Consider the following 21,125-nt stretch of genomic DNA (forward strand, 5'->3'; position numbering starts at 1 on the left):
AAAGTGGTCGGTAGTTGATAGTGAGCTACCATCCGTAAAATTCTGGATCCTCCACTGGACCAAGTGTCCGACTATGAGGTTAGGGGTTGACCTCATCACCCCCAATTTTATGAGGATCATTATTGCGGTTATATTGTTTATGGGTAAATTTTTAGAGATCTCCTCATGAGTTGAGATCTCCTTATCTCCCCACATCTAACAGAATGGACATGTATCTAGACTAGTAAATATGTATAAAAAAAATCATTTTTAAATATGTGAATTATAAGGCCTTCCGCACCAATAGTACTAAGCTACGTTAGAACTTAGAAGCATGGGGCTCCATTATTTTTTATGGTTTTACTATTTAGTTAATTCATAGTATAATAATGAGTATAGACAAGGTTAAATCCCCAATAATGGTTGTGGACCAGTTGGAAATACAAGCCATGTGTATCCCAAGGCTGGAGCTCCGCAAATCCTCCTCCCTCTTAAGTCATAGTTAGCCTTTTGTTCCCCCACTCTATAATGTGGGGATGCATTACTTTGCTGATGGCTTAGGAAAGTTTGTGTGCCTCATAATCTCGCATTAATTATAGATTTCTCAAGTTGTATGAATGGTGTTCGTGGGCCAAATATCATCCTCCTCCAATTAATAATATTCCTTTAAACTAGTTTTCACGTGTATAATCCATGTTTTGAATATCCGACAAAACTATTCATCTCGATAATGCCTATTTTTGTCACCATTGTATAATTCTCACTACTATTGAGCTGGGCCTAGGTTTGGGCCATGTTGGGCCAGCAGGCCTCTACCTTATCAAGTCGCGCTTGGAACAGGGCAAGGAAAAATCGTGTCATGTAATATTTTCGAAAGAGGAACCGGTGACCTACCCCACTGATATGTTGCGTCACCCTGAGCCGTGACATACCAATAAACCCCCTGTAATACTTTTATGATATTTGTTTTTTGATTTAATATATATGAGCAAGTCAGCCTATCATGCTCATATGGTCATGTTGAATTCAAAAATAATGCCCTTGAATGACTATAGTGCCTCTATGCCATATTCAGTTGGTAGCGGATTCACTTGCAGCCGGGCCAAACTCTTGCCACCTCGGGCCATGCCTAACTGTAATTGGGAGGATTTAAAAGTAGTGATTAGCACCAAGGTATATATGTTATTCATAATAAGCATCCAATTGGACATCTAACATAACAAACTCATAGCCCCTTAAGATTTGCTCTCACTTAACTTAAACTCATCGGAATAGATCTTATAATTACCTAATTGGACCTAATCAATCTTGATTTCATCTTATAGGCTTGTATTTATACCTGATTGGGCCTAATAAGTCCTAATTAGACTTAACCTGTCCTCAAACTTATACTACTTCCATTTTTTTTATATGTACCATATTCCTTTTTTGGAAATTTTGAATTAATTGTACCATTTTCTTTTCTAAAAAACTAGGTTTTCTCCTTATTATATGTGATTGTTTAATATTTTTATAGTGTCTTTATACAACTACCATTAATATGTGTATCATTTTCTTTGAATACAACTATTATAAAATAGAGGAAGTATTTCTTAGGTGAAAAAGCGCACCCTTAATACACATGACAATCTTCAAACTTGATACACCTACCTATCCTATGGTTGGGGATGGATCAATTTATGGACAACTTTATTACCTTCCGTTTGGACGAAAGACCAACAAAATTATCAAAGATATCAGAAAGTTCTTAATGTTATCTAGGACTTGTGAAATGAACTAATACTATCTACATTGATTTTTGGTAGCAATGGTATTCATAATGCCCTAATAGTCATCTTCTATCACAATAAATCTGAGATTAGTATTTGGGATTCTTCTTTATGCATAACGGTTTTCTTTTTATAAAAAATGTTAAATGTTATCCCAATGGATCTACGAAAGAAGTTTAAAAATAAACAATAACCCATAATAACGACAATGACATATATCAGTTATCATAGTTTAATATAACTCTTAACACTACTTACAACTAGGGGAGAAAGTTCGATGTACGGTTGGGATTTAGGCCTAATTCAATCTGATCCGAACAAGATTTAGATTTTAATTTTTGAATCTGAATCCAATCCAATTAGAGTTTGAGGCCAAACCAATCCAATCCGGATTTTCAGATGATAAATTGGATCCGATCTGAAATATCTAGTTTTTAAGACTTCATTTTATTGATGAAATAAATTAGGCCTGAGCATCAAAATAAAGTTTTTGATACTGATTAGGAAGTTAGCTAGTTAGAGTTTTAGGGGAAGGGAAGGGTCGCCCGTCCATTTGGTTTTTCTAAAAAGAATATGTTAAGCCCAATTCCCATTATACAATTCAAGGCCTATCTCTATTTGATTATTTTGGAATTATGGATCCAATCAACCTCAATCAGATTCAATACGAAAATCCATTTTCTTAAAAAAAAAAAAAAAACTCAGTCCGAATCCAATCCGAACATAATTTGAGTCCAATCCAACTACTAATTTGGTTTGGATTGGATGGATTTCGATTTTTATACGAATATCACCACTACTTACAAGTTACAATAAATAAAGCGACTTTTATAGTTTTGTTTTTACATGTTAAATGGAAATCAATGCCAATAATGTTTTAAAAAACAACTTATCTTTCGAAATTTAATCATACGGTTTTTTCACCAAATACCCCCGAGTTTTCGATTTATTCACGAGGTATCCTAGCACTTTTCAAAATACACAGGGTACCCGTTAGTTTCTTTGTAATACATCCACATGCCCTTAATGACTAACGACTATAGCTCAGTTAGTCTTAATCCAAATTAAATCCTAATTAGCCATAATTAATCTAACTAAACCCTAACTTCTAATTTCTAACCCTACTCTAACCCTAACCCCACTACCACCCAAACACCATCCCCTCCCCCCACCCCACCCCTACAGCCATGCCAGGCCCTTCCCCCACCCTACCCCACCCTCGCTGCCCAACAGCCCCCACCCTCCCCTATACTCGCGCCTCGAACCCCTTCGATTTTCGCATCTCTCACCCCTCCTCTTAGGGGTGTAAGCGGACTGCGAAAAGTCCAAAATCCAATTCAGTCCAGTCCAAACTTGTCGGACTGGACTGGACTGAATTTTTTTTTTACTTAACTCAAACACAATTTTTCGAGTCCGAATATTTTCGGATTGGATTTGGACTCACCACTTTGGATTCCAGTAAATCTAGTCCAGTCCAAAAGTACCCCCGACAAATTATAAAATTCACCATATACCCTCAATGTTTCAAAAATTCATCATATACGCTTGACTTTTCAAAAACGTGCACCAAATGTCCTTTTTCTAACTTCCATTAACTCACCATTAGCTTTATTTACCATTTTACCATTATTAACCCTAAACCCTAATTCTAATTTAACTCTAACCCTAATCTAACTCTAACCTTAATCCTAATCTAACCCACCCCTAACCCTCCCCTCCACCCCACCCCACCCCCACCCCTCCCCCTCCACCTCAGGCCAATGCCCCAACCCTCCCTCTCACCTCCACCTCAGACCAATGCCCCACCCTCCCCCTCCTCTGTTTTTCCTAAAGAAATCGTGCACCGCATCACCACACCACCAACCACTCGCCATCCCTCCGCCGAAATCAAGCCAACTAAGCTGGTGCACCACTGCACCACCAACCCCTCCCCATCCCTCCGTCAAAATCGAGCCAACTAAGCCCATTTTTGCTCTCTCTCTCTCCTGTGTTTTTTGAGGGTGGTGCTGGGACTGTTATCATTATTGTTGCTGTTGGCTGGGAAATTCAACAGGGGAGGGGGAAATTGATAGGGAGGGAGTGGAGGACGGGCAGCGGCGGTGGAGGGGGAGGGGTGGGAGAGGGGTTGCAGCGGTGGAGTGGATAAGAGGGGGAGGTTTGGGGAAATGAGATAGAAGAAGTTTGGTGTGGTGATGTGACGGTGGCGGTTTGTTCTGGTGCGATGGTGGCAGTCTGGTGTGGCGGCAGGTGATGCGGTGGTGGCGGTTTCATACTGGGGTGGGGTGGGGGGAGGGAGAGGGTGGGATTGGGCTAGCAAGGGGTTAGGGGGTTAGGGTTTGGGTGGGTTAGTGTTAGGGTGGGTTAGGGTTTACATGTTAGGGTCAGGGCTTAATCATGGCAAAATCGTAAATAACGCTAAGGTGAGTTAACGGAAGTTAGAAAAGGGCATTTGAACGTTTTCAAAAACTCGAGGGTATATGGTGAATTTTTGGAACAATGAGGGTATATGGTGAATTTTTTAATTTGTCGGGGGTATTTGGTGAAAAAGTCGTTTAATATTTATATATATATTTAATATTTATATATATATAATATAAAAGAATGTATGTGACATAGTCTATGTAATGGATATAATGAGCTTAATTTTTCAAATTCAATTATGAGAAAGCGTTGTGAATCATTAAATTTAATTCGAGGAAAAAATAATATAATAATCGGACTGGATTGGATTCGGACTCAAGATAAAATTATTGGACTGTACTAGACTAGACTCAAAAAATATTTGGACCGGACTTGGACTCAATTTCTCGAGTTCAAAAAACTTTGAACTGAATTTGGTAAAGTCCAATCTAGTACAATCCAGTTACACCCCTACCTCCTCCCACCCCTTGCAGCACCCCACCCCCTTCAATTTTCGCGAAACACCTATTCACAAGCACATGGAGTTTCGAATTGAAATACAGAGGGAAGAAGAAATTGAATTAAAGGGGTGAGGGAAGGGTGAGAGGTGCGATAATCGAAGAGGTGGGGGCGCGAGGGTGGGGAAAGGGTGAAAGGTGTGAGAATCGAAGGGGTGGGGGAGGGGTAAGAGGTGCGAAAATTGAAGGGGTGGGGAAGCGGGACTGGGGGTGTTGGAGGGGGTGGGGAAGAGGCTGGCTAGGTGACGAGGGTGGAGGTAGCGGTTGCAGGGGTGGGGTGGGGGGAGGTGGACTGGTGGGAGGGTGGGAGAGGGAGTGGTGGATTGGTGGTTAGGGTTAGGGGTAAGGGTTAGGGGTTAGAATTAGGGTTAAAGTTAACGGTCAATTAGGGTTGAAAAAAATAGGATTAATGATTAACAGAGTTAACCGACATTAGTCATTAAGAGTATTTGGATGTATTATTATGAAATTGAGGGGTACTCCGTATATTTTGAAAAGTGTAAGGGTATTTCTTGAATTTTCTAGAAAACTCGGGAAGTACTTGGTGTAAAAATCGTTAATCATAAGAATAAGGTGAAAGAATGGTGTGCTTCATGTAATATGAGTATATGACATAGTTCGTGCTCGTGTATATAAGAATTTGTACAATTCCTCCCTCTACAACCCACCCTTTGCTACTATAATCATTCAACTTTAGTAAAACGTATGCGTATTTGTGTTCTTACATTTTAGTTTTTTTTGATAAAATGTTTTTCCTTTTCTGATGTCAAGACTCAAGAGAATATACTATTCTAGTGGAGGATATGAGATTATAAGATTTATAACTGACAAGGAATATAAAACTGTTATCTTTGGATCTAATTTATGTGGATTGGACCCGTTGGGCCTGCATTGATAATAATAATAATATTGGGCCCACCGTCATTAAGGTGCCTGGGTAATCATAGAAATTAATTTCCATCACCGCTCTCGCTGTCTACACATTTTCTTCTTTCTCTTCCTTTATGACCTTTTCTACAAGTTTGTTTACCTTTTTCTTACGAAAAGTCGAAAAGAAATCTATAAAGCCTATATTTTTGCTTACTTTGCAAGACAATGTTTCATGTTTTACATTAACTTTTACTGTATTGTTGCACGGGTTAATAGTTGATTAAAATAATTTGCAATTACAAGGGGTGTGGGTGATGCTGCCAATTTAGGAATTTTTTTTGTTGGTTCAATGTATTGGCGAGTAATAATATGAAGAAAAGACATTAGATGATCTTTTTCTTAAGGGACTATTAGATGAGTATGGAACACGAATGGATCATAATTGAGAATGTCACAATTAACTACGATTAAATAGGAATTGAGTGGATAGTCAATATTTGCATTTCAATCTATTATACGGTTTTTATATCTTAAGATGTCTGAATTTTTCATTTTAGATTGTTCAAAAAAAAAGTTGGGTATCTTCGATGATGTGAGCCACTTATAAAGAAGGATACCGATTCTTTTTAGGACAACATCCAAGGTAAGGAGATTATCACCTTCAATACGGGCTCCGTTTGGTAGGGCGTAAAACATTTTCAATGTAAAATGATTTTCATGGAAAACAATTTACAATGGAAAACATAATTCCAAAATTAGTTTTCCGTTGTTTGGTTTCATGTAAAGAAAATGATGAAATGAAAGGGAAAGTAAGGAGGTAGTGAGAAAAGTGTACAAGAGAGATAAGGAAAATAATTTTCCCTTCATTTTGAAAGGAAAATGGTTTTCCATCATTGGAAAAGTAATTTTACCCCAAGGGAAAATGGTTTTACACTCTTTTGTCAATCAAACAATGTAAAACTGAAAATAGAGGAAAATAGTTTTCCGGAAAAACGTTTTACGCCCTACCAAACGAGGCCTTGGTTGTTGTTTTGTTATCCAAAAATTAGTTGGATGTCATGTCACAATGGAGAGGAATGACTTCCTTCACAAAAGATCGAATTCTCACTCGAAAATAAGAGTACGCAAAGATAAGGGCATCCTTAAGATTATTCTAATTCTAGATGAATTGGACTTGATGGAGCCGTCAAAATCAATTCTCTCAACCATAATGCATTGGCATTTAATTTATTTAATTCTCAAAATTTTATCAAAACTCATATTACTGACTACTCTAAGAGTCTGTTCTATTCGGCATAAAACAACTGAACTAAATTGAAGAGGCCTGAATTAAACTATAACTAATAGAAATGATAATAAATAAATTAGGTTTTGAACTAAACTTATTGGAACTGAACTAAATTAAATTGAACTAAACTGAACTGAAATGAATTAAATTGAACTGAAATGAACTGAAAATAAGTTAGGGAGAACAAAACTTAATACTTAATAGCTTTTTATTTGTTTCTCTATCATTCTTATTTCATTTGTAAGGTATAATTGGCGGTGTTTTGAATAGCTTGAAAAATGTCTTGTTTCATGAATAATGGTGTTTAACATGGTTGATGGTAATCTTTTTTATTTGGCAAGTTTATAAAGACAATTTCTTTTGAAAACTAAATGGTGCTCCCTCAGTCCAAAAAATATTCTAATTTTTCACATATCACACGTACACATTTGACGATTATAATTTTGAAAAAGTAATAGGAAAAAAACCATTAAAAATTAATTATATTTCATTACTTATGTTATTAGTGATAATTTATGGGCAAGAACTTTTAACTTTGACCCCACAGGAAAGAGTAGGACAATTGATTGCGGTTGATAAGATTATCATGTTTTAAAATAAAAACTAGTGAGTGTATCTCACGATATACAGGTTGTTTGTTTTCGTATTTTTTTTGTTTTGTGAAGAAAAAATTGACGTTATAATTTGAAGAACAAAAGAAATTGAAATCATATTTTATGTCTACTTATGTAAGTCTTTTAATGAGATACAATTACAAGATATTACTATATTTTATTCTGAAATACTAAATGATGATGTTATGTTGGATCAATGTTGGTAAAACTTTTACTTTTCGTTTCAGAGGTCAAGTGTTCGATACTTTTTAACTACACAATATTATTATTATTATTTAAGTTGAGAAGTTTAATTTGATATGAAAATAAAGCATTTGAATTACAGCATTAGAGGAGAGTGTCCACATTAGGAACACCTTTTAATGTATTAATATAGATAGATTATGGCTTAAAGTTAACAAGGTAGAATACATTGTAATTTGATTGGGAGATTTGTAAGAAACAATGGATAAACATAATGTATTGTTTTCAACAACTTTGGATTAAACACATTCTCTCCCAGTCTCCCCCAATTTGCTCAATTAAATGCTAAAATCACTCCTTAACTAAATTAAATTAACAATGCCTTAGCATGCAATCAAGGAGATCATCCTAATTTGAAATAAAATGATATCAAAGATTATACAACTACTATTTCTTAGAAAAAAAAAACAAAACCTTAATCCACAGAAAGTGGGCAAATTTGTCCATTTTTACAAAAAGTGAAAGGTACAGAATGAGAAATGTGATCATCATTTTGTTTTTTCACCTTTTATAAAAGACAAATTTATAACCTAAGAATTAAGATAAGTTAGTAGTAGTAGTTATAATAATGTCAAATCCCATAAACTACCTTTATTTTATTTTTCCCGCTTTTTTCCCGCCCCACAAACACAGGATTTGACTTCCTTACATTTCCCCTCTTTTTGCGCCTCTTTAACGGTCTTTTTAAGACTGTATTTGTAAAGACTGTATTTCAATTTTTCACATTTTCATCTGATCATCCCAAATAAAAATTTCCCAGCAAAAAAATGATGATGACCCACCACAATATAGGTCCATTGGTATGGTCAAGAGCAATCTATGCCTTTGATCACCACCCATTTCGACGACGAAATTTCTCCAAAGAAATTTTCCCCTTAAAAAAAATAAACAAGTTTTTTTCTCCAGCATCTCCACCTGGGTGTTTGTTTTTGTCTTCCTTAATTTGTTTGTCTATTCTCATTTCACTCTCTTTAGCCCCACTTCCACTTCCACTGCCACCATCTTTTCTGTCTTCTAACTAAAGAAAATCCCACTTCTGTTTTATTTTCTGTCTTCTCTCCTAACTGTACTCTTTTCTTTCTTCTTCATTTCTGTCAATGGATCGCACTGATAGGCAGCAACTTCCCCTGTCTAAAAACTCTCGACAGCGTTCCAACGAATGGTTCGTTTCGCTTCTCTTAGTGTTTCTTTTTTGCTGTTCTAAATTTCTTATGTTCATTGCTGATACTCCATAATTCAGATTTTTTTTTTTTGGTATATGAGCTGAGTTGAGTTGTTTCATCTGATGGGTATTGTTTAATTTATACAAAGTTTTCGACGTTTGTTATATGTATTTTGAGTCATTCTTTTTCATGAAGTCAAGATCAGTCTTTTTTTTTATGTATTATGATGTTAGCACTAATTTAAGAGGTGGTAATAAAAATTGCAGAAGGAAGATTTTGAGCTTCAATTCAACCAATGAGATTTTATCAGCATCATGGGGTTTGAAGTGAGAATGAATAGGTCCATTCAATATTTTGGTAGAGGGGGGGTGGTTGTCTGATTGATGGAAGAAATTCCACTTATTTGAGGTCAATTTCAGGACCACTGGGACTTCCTATAGATTCTAGCATCACATTGTAGGTCAAAAAGTATTTGATACGCCAAATTTGTCAGCATCTTTAACCATCTATTGAAAGGTGTTTTAGCCCGTAGCACACTTAAGACATTATTTAGGAGCTACACTATGTGTTTAACTAAGATAATCCTCAATTAAGTGCTCGGTTAAAAAGATCATTGTCCTGCCACCTTTGATCTGCTCGTTTCAGTGTCGAAAAGCTTTTCGTTTATTGCCTCGACCTGGTTGTGATCCCAGCAGATAGTTGTTGTTTCAGCAATTTTTGAGTTCAAACATAGCTTTTACACTCCAAATGTACATTGTTTTTGCCAAAAAATCGAAGTTTAAACGACTAGGTATCTGGCCGGATAGCTGAGATTTTTTAGGTGATCACATACAGAGGACTTTACTGGGGTGGATTCCAGCTGCTAGATACCTCCCTAGAAAGTGACCCTCATGGAAAAATTAAAATTGTTCAAATTAATTCTCTTGGTCCATAAGAACTAATAAGTGAATAGTCGTTTTCCAAAATTCTGATACACAGAAATTTTTCAGAAGAAACCTTTAGTAATTCTATTCTTGGATTTTCTTCGATCTTTCATATGTTCTGTAAGGAGTTTAAGAGAAGAAGCATTTCCTTCTTTACTAATCTTTCGCTATAATAGTATCCTCCACTTCAGTATCTCCCTCAATTGTACTCGATCTCATTCTGAATTATAAACACGGTCATGACTTCTCAGCCATATTAGATGTTTAAGGTGATGCCACGAAGAATTCTTTGTTTCTATCTTCATGAGCAAATTTTTATACGAGCATCTTTTTAGTACAAAGTGCATCTGCGTAAAATTCCTGTTACTGCTATTGTTTTTATTCATACTGTAGATTAAATCCTGTTTATTCATGATGTAGATTTATGCTTTCACATGCAACAAGATTATTTTGTATACATAGACACCAATGCTCTTTTTAACCGATGCAATGGGATCGTCAATTCTCTTGTCTTCCCTCCCTTCTACAAATGTTAAATTGTGTTCACTTGCTTTTGTGTTGTAGGATATTTAGGGATGTTCCGAGTGATATCACCTTAGAAGTTCCAGGAGGGACATTTGCACTTCATAAGGTGAGCTTCTCACAAGTTAGTGGTTTGGCGTTCTAGTCATTCATAATTCTGATGCCATTTTAATTACCCTCCTTGAAGCTGTTTGCCATGTCCTGAATTTGTCTGGTTTGGCGTTCTAGTCATTCATATTTCTGATGCCATGTCCTGATATATTATATGCAGTTTCCACTAGTCTCTCGTAGTGGGAGATTACGCAAGTTAGTGGCTGATTACCGAGATTCTGATATATCAAAGATTGAGCTTCCCAACCTACCTGGAGGTGCTGAATCATTTGAGTTGGCAGCAAAGTTCTGCTACGGCAATAACTTTGAGATCACACCAGCTAATGTTGCACAACTCTGTTGTGTCTCTGATTACCTCGAAATGACAGAAAATTACTCGAAAGACAGTCTTGGGTCTCGAGCTGAAGAATACCTTGACAGTGTTGTCTGCAAAAACCTAGAGATGTGCGTCGAAGTTCTAAAGCAATGTGAAAACCTTCTTCCACTGGCTGATGAGCTGAAAATTGTTGGCAGATGCATTGATGCAATAGCCTCCAAGGCATGTGTGGAGCAGATTGCTTCAAGTTTCTCAAGGTTGGAGTACAGTAGCTCAGGGAGGCTCAACCTAAGTCGGCCTGTGAAATGTGAAGGGGACTGGTGGATTGAGGATCTTTCAGTCCTTCGAGTAGACTTCTACCAGAGAGTCATATCAGCGATGAAATGTAGAGGGGTTAGACCCGAGAGTGTAGGTGCCTCACTTATAAATTATGCAGAAAAAGAGTTGACAAAGAAAGCCAGCTTGTGGAATGCTTCTGGTCAAACAAGAACTGACATTATTGCTGGGTCTGGCAGCCATGAAAGAACCGTGGTTGAAACTATTGTTAGTCTCTTACCCGTAGAGAAACTGGTTGTACCACTTAGTTTCCTTTTCGGGCTTCTGAGAAGTGCTATTTTGCTGGACTGTTCTGTTGCTTGCAGGCTTGATTTAGAGAGAAGGATCGGATCCCAATTAGATATGGCCACTTTGGATGATCTTTTGATCCCTTCCTTTCGTCATGCTGGAGATACTCTATTTGATGTGGACACTGTTCACAGGATCTTGGTTAACTTTTGCCAGCAAGATGATAGTGAAGAAGAATTGGAAGATGTCTCGGTTTTTGAATCAGATAGTCCTCAATCACCTTCTCAGGGTGCTCTGTTCAAAGTCTCAAAGCTGGTGGACAATTACCTTGCTGAGATTGCACCGGATGCAAACCTCAAACTTAACAAGTTCTTGGTCATTGCAGAAGCTTTGCCAGCACATGCACGAACCATTCATGACGCGTTATATAGAGCCATTGACGTTTATCTCAAGGTAAATGTCAAAATTATGCATAGACAACAATATTTTCTGATTTGAAGGAAATAGGATCTTGACCCTGCCATCTTTACCTACTCTTTTTGCCAAGATTTAACAGTAGCACAACACTGATTACAACCGATTGAAAATATTGGGTTTGATTTGTATTTTTGCAATCAGCAAATGTGTTCTGCTAGATGTATCAATCTGCTCTGTCAAAATGAATCCGTCTCATCATGTCCTTTAGGAGACAAAAGAAAGTTTCATTCTTGAATTGTATGAGTTTCTCGTGCTTCATTACTTTACCTTGCAAGATATAGTTTATTTGGTCTGCTACAGTTTCAAGGACGATCAGGTCCAATCTAGTCTAATATGTTTGTTTTCAGCTAAGTTCGGGTGAAGAGAACACACCCTTAATTAACCATGTAACTTGAGCTATGTTTTTAACTTAATTAGATGCATGCTGTAAAGTGATTGATGAGTTATGTTCCTACTTATAAACAGGCACATCAGGGATTATCAGATGCAGACAAGAGAAAGCTTTGCAAAATGATTGATTTCCAGAAGCTCTCACAAGAAGCAGGCGCACATGCAGCTCAAAATGAGCGGCTTCCTCTACAATCAATAGTCCAAGTACTCTATTTTGAGCAGCTAAGACTCCGGAATGCCTTAGGATGCTCTCTCCCCGAAGAGGAACCTAAGCCAATGTTTCATTCGTGGCGTGTCAATAGTGGAGCTCTGAGTGCATCAATGTCTCCCAAAGACAACTATGCATCACTAAGGAGAGAAAATCGAGAGCTAAAGCTCGAGCTAGCTCGTATGAGAATGAGACTGAATGATTTGGAAAAGGACCATGTTTGTATGAAGAGGACCATGCAAAAATCTGGTTCCCGTAAATTTATGAGCTCTTTTTCAAAGAAACTTGGGAAACTAAGCTTCTTTGGACACAGTTCATCCAGGGAATCGAGTTCTCCTACTCCTTCAAGGCAGTCACAGAGGACAGATTCTAAGGTGACTGATAGAACGTATTAATGTTCTTGCATGAGCAACGCATACTAGGGCTTTTCAGCTTCTTCTTTCTTGCTAGTTGCCTCCCTGTGCCACTTAATTTTGTATATGAGTTTGAGCTTTTAACTTAGTGATCACATTTCTTCTTCAATTCGGAATGTTATAAAGAAATGGAAATTTTTGTATGATATATGCATGTCTATATATAGATTTCTGAATCGTCTTCATGCAGATGCCAGAGATAATCATGTGTTTATATGCAAACTTTTGTTCAGGGGTCGGATAGGGATTTTGGAGGGTTGATACATGATAGGTTATCCTACAATCAACAACTTGATTAACCCTGCCAAAGCGAATATCTATGATCTATCCAATGTACCACCGGACACATCTATTCAATGCACCAGCAAATATAAAAAGTATAAATTTTGTAGAATATAACCATCTCTAGTAGATATTTGATCTTGATAAATGAGAAAAAGAAAGTTTTTTTTACCAAGGCTATGGCGCTATGCATGATGTGGATACCAAAGTTAACATTAATTCTTAATCAAGTATGGAAGTACCCAGTATCCTAAAACTCAGTACCCACCTCAGCAATTAAGAGCATCTCCAATGGCAAGCAACAACCCACTAAAACTCAGTACCCACCTCAGCAATTAAGAGCATCTCCAATGGCAAGCAACAACCCTATGTTGCTTGTCATGCCACATCATCTTTTCAAACTACAATAAATTTAAGCTACATACTACTCCAATGGCAAGCAACAACTAGTTCTAGCTTGAATGTGACCCATTTTGCCAACTAAGCTCTTATTCTTGCATATCATTGGTAATTTAACTAATAGGTCCCACCACAAATCACTTTTTTGTAGTCAAGCAACCTGCTTGGGCAAACAACAATTGCTCTCTACCAGACATATTAAACTCTACTACAATGGTTGAGCAGCAACTTGCTCACTATTTTTAAAATATTGCAAGCAAGTCCCAAAAGCCTACCATTGTAGTTGCTCTAAGGCTATGTTTAGTTCACCTGAAATTTTCTGATCTGAACTTATCTGATCTGATCTGAACTTATTTTTTTTGATCTGATCTGATCTGAACTGATCTGATTACAAGATCTTATCTTTTAGATTTTTCTCAATATATAAGAAAAAATAGTCATGTGGGATCTTGTTTGATTCGTCTCAATGAGTACTTTATTAATATTCAATTATTATAATTTTTACTAATATATAATGAAAGATATAATGATTTTTAAATATAAGCATGATCTGAACTGATCTGATCTGAACTTATTTTTTCTAATCTGATCTGATCTGATTAGATCTGAAATAAGCAGAAATAAGGTGAACTGAACATAGCCTAAGTAATGTATCCATATGTCGGTTCTAGTTAATTCAGGTACCCGAAATTTACCATCATGCAGCTCTAAATTTGGCCTATTCATGGATACTCAAGTCTTCTTTACAGTTGAAGATTTCTATATATAGATCACTTTTGAACAACCCTAATCACCAAGCATAATAAGAGGTATGGGACAAGTAAAGAAAAAAAACAATAAGGAATTAAAATTAATCAAAATTGATGTTGCTAAATGCTAAGGACCAAAATTCATAACTCAGGAAGGAGGATAATAGTCAATTGCGGAGAACAAATTGGCTGTAAATTCAGAATCACACAAAAAAAGGGAGAGGGGAGGAGATTTGTTACACAAAACACCGAAAAGAAGCTGCTTAACTAAATCACACATTGTGGATTGACAATTTCTAATTAGTAAGAAGAGACTCCATAAAATACTGCATTCTTATTGATGATCTTTTTTGTTTCCTCAGAAGACACCGTAATTTATTCAGTTGATTGCTTAGTGTAAAATCGCATGGCAACAGCGAAACCCAAAATTAGGATGGGAACTAGGAATTGAAGGATCTTAATGATGAACTCCGAAGTCTTGTCGTGGTTGTATTGTGGTTGTTTTGGGGGTGTGTATTTGACCTTGGTAGGAATAGTTGCAGTATTAATGTCACCAACGTACATCTCATCCATCATGGCTCTGGCAGTGCTGCTATGACCGACATCCTCAAAATCATCGGTTGCATCTTTTCCTGCACACCATGCATATGTATATGTATTATGACCTTATTCTTAGCAACTAGATAAAAGGCCAAGAGGTAATTCTATACACAAGTATTGATTTGCAGTTTTGATGCCGAACGAATTTCATAAAGCACGAAAAATGAGCATATAGGAACACCCAAGTTGATATTGAATTGATTAAACTTTCTTCTCTTTCTTTGCCTCTCTGAAGCAAATTCTCATCTAGGTTGTACCTTATTTGGTTGTATGGAAAACATTTTCAATGGGAAAATGATAGTCCATAAGAACATTCTCCAAGGGTAAGGAGCAGGGGAGAAGAAACTATTGTAAACTAGTTCTCATTCGTTTTGTTCCTCACAAGCTAAGTTAGAGGGAAAAGAAAAATGAATATAGAGGGAAGAAGAGAAAATTGGAGGTACATAATAGGGAAGAGAATGTGACAGAACTTATTCCTTTAAAAAGAGCTTTATGTATTTTCTACTCTTGGAAAAACTATTTCCCCTCCTTCACAAACCAAACCAAGAAAAATGGAAAAACTACTTTTCAAAAGAAAAAATTCTTATTCTTCCAACCAAACACTCTCTAAGTTACAGATCCTCTTTCATATGTCTGGTCAAGAAGTCAGCAGCACAATAAGTTGGGCTTTGATTGATAATATGATTAAACATATGCCTGAAAGCTGCCCATATAGGGCAGAAGGAACTAATAACTTCCTCTTGATAAAAAAAATGATATATGTTGAGCTAAGAGCATAACCTGTTCCAACATTTGACCAAGGCATCTTTCAAAGTCTAAATGCATCATTAAAATGTGTGTAAAAATGGAATGTGTTCATGTAACAATATTTGGTCACATCGTAATGGTCTTATACCTGTTGCGGACAACAAAACCTCATCGCCACCAGGATGGTCTTCCAAGAACTTGGTTACATCGTATACCTGTTCCAATGCGTGAAAAAACCTTAGAAATTGAAAAAAGTAGTTGATCCCAGAGAGTAAAAGATACAATTCCAAAGTCAATTGTACTGCATATATGTTCCATAAACAGTCAATCCTAAATTTGATGTAACCCACAGATGCCTTGTGAACAAAATATATGCCTCTTTACAACTGCCGCACAGATCAACCTCTAAAATCGACAACACAGGAACATCTGAAACATTGAACTATTAATAATCTGTTCCCCATCACAGCTCAAAGAACCAAGGATTGACATGGTCTATGGATTCATAATGCTTGGCTTCATCATCTCACTAAATTTAGATATTCACCCTTCTCAAAGAACTTCCACATTCATCATTTCGTAACATTCTCTACAATTCTACGCTAGCATTCAGCCATCCAACAAGCAAGAGGAGGGATGAAATAAGGTAGTAACTGGACGTTGAAACAAAGTACTTAGTTTATCCAGACTGGTCTTATGGAGTTGTGACATGGGGTACCTACTTTACGAATTTTTACATTTGTATCTATATCTACTAGAATTTATCATTGAAAAACAGGATGCAACCACATGCATCCACTATCCACATTTTGTGGCAGTCACTAACAAAATGAAGATGATATGCTGAATTATATATATGTCTACATCAGTGCTACAACCTCGTCCAAAGCAAGTATATTACTATACTCATCTACTATGTCACAAGCTTTTATAATTTTTACTATTATAACACGATCCATATATCTAAAAACTCAACAAAAATTTGGGGGGGGGGGGGGGGGGGAGGGCTGTCCAAGTTAGAGCTTTATTTTAGTCCAACTTCATGAGTTCATGCTACTTCTACACAGCGAAGAGAACTGCAGCACAAGCTAACTTCTTTTCTAAAACTCCAGATAATAAGTAAAATCAATGAGAAACCAAAAAGACGAAAAAAGCACAACCAAACAAAAAACACACTATGAAAACTATGTCAAATCTATCATCTTAACAACATGTCATACAGCTATGCAGGTCATCTTCTTCATTTCATTCTATGGTACTTGTCTAGAATCCTTGAACTCGTAAACATGGTATCGATGATGAAACCTTGCATAAAGACCTTGTGATGCACATTTTTTTATGAGGGGTATAAATGTTCTTATTTTACATTGGTATACGATTTTATATCATCGTATTTCCTGTCAACAAAAGCCATCTTATATATATTATTGATCATAAGTCTACAAATTCTATATCTTAGTAATTTTATTCATAAAAGTCATTCTATAACACATAAAAATACCCTTAATTTTCCGTACACTTAATCGTCTTATGCATATAAGAATTTGGCTGCAAACGCCATAATATCAAAACAAGACATCTGTCAAAGAATGGACATTATGTTTTAGAATAGATTAGGGATTGAGACAATGTAACAAATGATTCTAGACCCTGGTAGCAATTAATAGATAAACACTTATTAGCTTTATATTCAGACCCATATGCTAAAATACATGGATACACTAGAGAATATTTGTGCATAGTATACTCCCTCCATTTCTAAATTTACTTCCTATAGGGATTGTAGGAAAAACCAAGGAAGACACGTTTCTTTTATTTTTGGAACTTTACTCTTACTCTAGTACTTTTCTCTTACTTTTTTGATGTCCATATAAAGTAATATTTCCTCTAGAAAGAGCATTCTGAAACACCCTAATGGAAAACCAGGAGAACATTTAGTGCATAGTTCGGAAATACGGTTTCCGTCATAGTTGCGGTAGCGGTCACGGTGATGCGGGAACGGGGATGGTGCGGTTTTCGTACCGCTGATATCGGCTTAAGCCATGAAATATCCCTAAAACCCGCCTAAAATGCGGGGTTTTGTTTCACCTTTACGATGCAGTAATATCGGTTTGGTAGATTTGAAAACCTTTACGGGTGATACGATACGATGCGGCCTTGTTGTGACACCATGATTTAGTGATAGAGGAAATAACAATTAGAAGATCCCGTTTCGAAGTAAAGCTAGGAACCTAAGACTATCATGCATAAAAAGATACCCCACTCCACCTCAAATGCTTATTTATTATACTAATCTTCAATCAATCTTTCGAGTATAGGGTAGAATCTTCTATCATTCTTTTGACTTTTGAGTATAAGGTTGAATCTTCAATCCTTCTTTTTGAGTCTAAGGTAGAATCTTCTGTCATTCTCTGAATCTAAAGCTATGTTCATTCCCCTTAAAAGATTATAAAATCCAATAAATTCAGAATAAATCTAATCAGTTCATATAAGGTCTAACCAAGGTCATTAGAACTAACCAACACATGCTTAGATCAACCGGTAAGGGAGTTGTTCTAGCTTAACCAGAGGTCTCGAGTTCGAGCCCTGGGAACGCAGCAGAGTGTGCTGGGAGAGCTTTCCCCCCAATTGGGGCCTGACCCGGCTCGAATCCGGATTAGTCGGGATCCAAAATGGATTTCGGAAACCGGGTATGGTTCACCAAAAAAAATAAAAAGGTCATTAGAACTAATATATGTTCCTAAAGACTCCTTAACTTCACATAAGGAATTCATGTGAAAAGAACAAAGCCTAAGTAAGTAGCCGATGTTCGCAAATCGAATCATACCCACTACAAGATCATTAAAAATCATACAAACATTTTACATCATAATTTCACAGTCATCTAACAAATTTGAATCAAGATCCCTGAATATATATACAAGAAAAAGCATAAATCAAATCAAAATTTTAAATACATTCATAATATACATTTTATAAAATCAACTCAACAGAATTGATGCAGAACAAATTATACCCAGAATGTAAAATCAACTGATAGCCAAAAATATAACCATAAAAAATCCAAGTGATTAGTTTAGTAAAATTACTCAACTGAATTTTAGAAAAATTTAAAAAAATTAAAAAGAGGAAAAGGTTGGACCTTTCCGCCTATAACAAGCCAGCAATCTTTAGAAGAGTTGTGTTCTGCGACCTCAGACAAAGAGAACACCTTCCCTTCACCACCCATAATTGTATTTGATTTTGTTTAAACAAAAAAGTGAAAGAAAACAACTCCTTTTTTCCTGGGAAATCAAATCCTAAACAACACTTTTCTTCAGCTTTCTGGGTAAGATTTGGATGAAGTAGATAGAAGAGATGTGCGAAAATTTTGTGCTAAAAAAGAGTGGGTGAGTGAGATTTGAAGGTTGGGGAGAAAGATGCAGAAAAGTAGTAAAATGGGTTGGTGGGTCGAGAAGAGAAAGAGGAAATGAGATTGGATGGGTAAATTTGAGGGTAGGTGAACCTGAATTTGTTGCCCCAGCTTTGATTAGATGCGCTTACCAACCACACGCCCCCAGTATTCAATAGCCTGGACTATGGCACATTGTGACCTATCGTTCACAAATCACAACACTTCAATTTTAACCACTAGGCCAACACATTCTTGGTATGACATGTTAGCACTGTGACTGACGTGGTTTTGGATCTTGATGTGTAAATTGTAATTAATTATATAACATAAAAAAAGGGAAGTACGACTCTTTTAAAATTAACAGTTGGTAATAAATTAGTAAGCTAAAAAAGTCAAGCTGCAAAAGCAGCAAACGGAAGTACAACTCATACTTGGGCCATTTAAGATTTAGAAAACCATGCATTCGATACATGAAATACAACTTAGGAATGATCGGATGATTTTAGGATGCTGAACCTTTTACACTTCAACCCATACTCATTATGTTATGTATGTCTAGGCCCCTTTGATGCTTGGACCCTGGGCGGTTGGCCTTCTGGCCATGCTCCCAAAGCCAATACATATTTGTACAGAGACAGAAGCAAACCAGAAAAGGTGCAAACCACTTGAACACTCAAGAAATAATGCAAATCCCCTAAATCTTTCATTGCAATCAAATTGCAAAGAAAGAGCATAATATATTTGTGGAGAAGTTGAGGACAACTGCCTGTAAGAACAATATCATCCACATAGAGCACTAAAATAATCATATGACCCTTAAGCTTAAGAATGAACATGGAAGTGTAACAATTTTGCATTTGAAACTATTAGATAAGAGAAAATTGCTTAAACGAGAAAACCAAACCCGAGGGGCTTGTTTCAAACCATAAGTTGACTTACGCAAACGACAAATATAACCAGGCTTAGAAGAATGAATAAAACTAGGGTGCTGATGCATATAAATTTCTTCATGGAGGAAACCATGAAGAAAAATATTTTTGACGTCTAGTTAACGAATAGCCCACTTAAAAGTAACAGCAATAGTAATAACCAGACGCACAGCATTGGGACGAACAACTAGACTAAAGGTTTTTAAGTTGCCTGCTGATGGTTGCCAAAAACAACAAGTCTAGCCTTGAACCGCTCCACAATATCATTTGAATGATATTTACTCTATATACCCACTTACATCAGAGTAAATTGTGTAACACCCCGATAATTCTCTCTTTCTAAAAGTACCTTTTCAATATAAAACGTAGAGAATTACCAGAGCATTATCGCCCGTGTGATTATATATCGGCTTATTCATAATTTTGTAGCGGGAAACAAATAACTAACTTCATACTTTAAATATAATAAATAAACAAAGTACTTAAAACCAACACACTATAACTGTTAACTTCAAACCAAACTTAATAATATGTTCATACTAAAAACATTAATAAGTCAACTTGTTACACAAGCTCTCCAATCTCCATTCCCGGATTCCCATGATGCAACATCAGCATACCTGTACATGTCAATGCTCTACAGAATCTGCTCACCAAAATGGGTCATTACAGGATCAATAAGGTAAAGCTATGATCATCATACATAAACAAAGCACGTAATCAGCAAATTAAATCTGAGTACTACATAGTAATACAGATAAATAATAATATAACAATCTAACATTCCGCATATAACTTTTACTGAACTAAACTTTAACCATCTTTTTATTACTTTAATAAAATAGTTATTGGACCGAGTTGTCTAACCAAAACATGCCTTCACCTAGGAAGATGAAATACGGGCGCGACTCCGTATTCCAGAATGACCTGCGATATCGATGAACTTTTGAAAAATAGGAACGGTGATCAATCCGTTTCCCAGAAAAAGTCATGCGCTACCACCATGTACTCCAACTCTTGATTGTTCGACTTCAGACGTGCACCAGTCTAAAGTTTATTACGATCTAAGTTACAATTTACGTGATTTACAATTTATTGTTATGACACACAAGTAACACAGACATATATAATCAAACATTCACATTTGAACTTCCTTTTTATCTTATGATTAAATAAGTGATCACACAACTTACAAGCCAAGATTAATTCCTTTTTATTCCAATCTTTTTTACTTGTTGAACCTAACCAACAACCAAC

General features: G+C 36.3%; 2 protein-coding genes across 2 annotated transcripts; one reads left to right on the forward strand and one right to left on the reverse strand.

Moving 5' to 3' along the window:
- The first annotated feature begins 8,403 nt into the window (after window positions 1-8,403).
- Window positions 8,404-12,916, forward strand: LOC104899504 (BTB/POZ domain-containing protein At5g48800). The gene is made up of 4 exons (XM_010686702.4): window positions 8,404-8,843; window positions 10,332-10,398; window positions 10,561-11,733; window positions 12,223-12,916. The coding sequence occupies exons 1-4, from the start codon at window positions 8,779-8,781 to the stop codon at window positions 12,748-12,750; spliced, it is 1,833 nt and encodes a 610-aa protein (XP_010685004.1). The 5' UTR covers window positions 8,404-8,778; the 3' UTR covers window positions 12,751-12,916.
- A 1,370-nt stretch (window positions 12,917-14,286) lies between these two features.
- On the reverse strand, window positions 14,287-19,080 carry LOC104899505 (cytochrome b5). The gene is made up of 3 exons (XM_010686703.4): window positions 18,688-19,080; window positions 15,694-15,760; window positions 14,287-14,830 (listed from the first exon to the last, which is right to left on the reverse strand). Exons 1-3 carry the CDS (start codon window positions 18,772-18,774, stop codon window positions 14,574-14,576), a joined length of 411 nt encoding a protein of 136 aa, XP_010685005.2. The 5' UTR covers window positions 18,775-19,080; the 3' UTR covers window positions 14,287-14,573.
- Window positions 19,081-21,125: the final 2,045 nt, after the last annotated feature.

Source organism: Beta vulgaris, chromosome 7, assembly GCF_026745355.1.
Source record: "Beta vulgaris subsp. vulgaris cultivar EL10 chromosome 7, EL10.2, whole genome shotgun sequence".
Lineage (NCBI taxonomy): Eukaryota > Viridiplantae > Streptophyta > Magnoliopsida > Caryophyllales > Amaranthaceae > Beta > Beta vulgaris.

Coding starts and splice junctions, on each gene's coding strand:
- LOC104899504 (XM_010686702.4), top strand. CDS start 8,779: ATGGATCGCACTGATAGGCAGCAACTTCCCCTGTCTAAAAACTCTCGA. Junction 10,399..10,560: donor GGACATTTGCACTTCATAAG/GTGAGCTTCTCA, acceptor TATTATATGCAG/TTTCCACTAGTCTCTCGTAG. Junction 11,734..12,222: donor CCATTGACGTTTATCTCAAG/GTAAATGTCAAA, acceptor ACTTATAAACAG/GCACATCAGGGATTATCAGA.
- LOC104899505 (XM_010686703.4), bottom strand. CDS start 18,774: ATGGGTGGTGAAGGGAAGGTGTTCTCTTTGTCTGAGGTCGCAGAACAC. Junction 15,761..18,687: donor GGCTTGTTATAGGCGGAAAG/GTCCAACCTTTT, acceptor GCATTGGAACAG/GTATACGATGTAACCAAGTT. Junction 14,831..15,693: donor GGTTTTGTTGTCCGCAACAG/GTATAAGACCAT, acceptor CATGGTGTGCAG/GAAAAGATGCAACCGATGAT.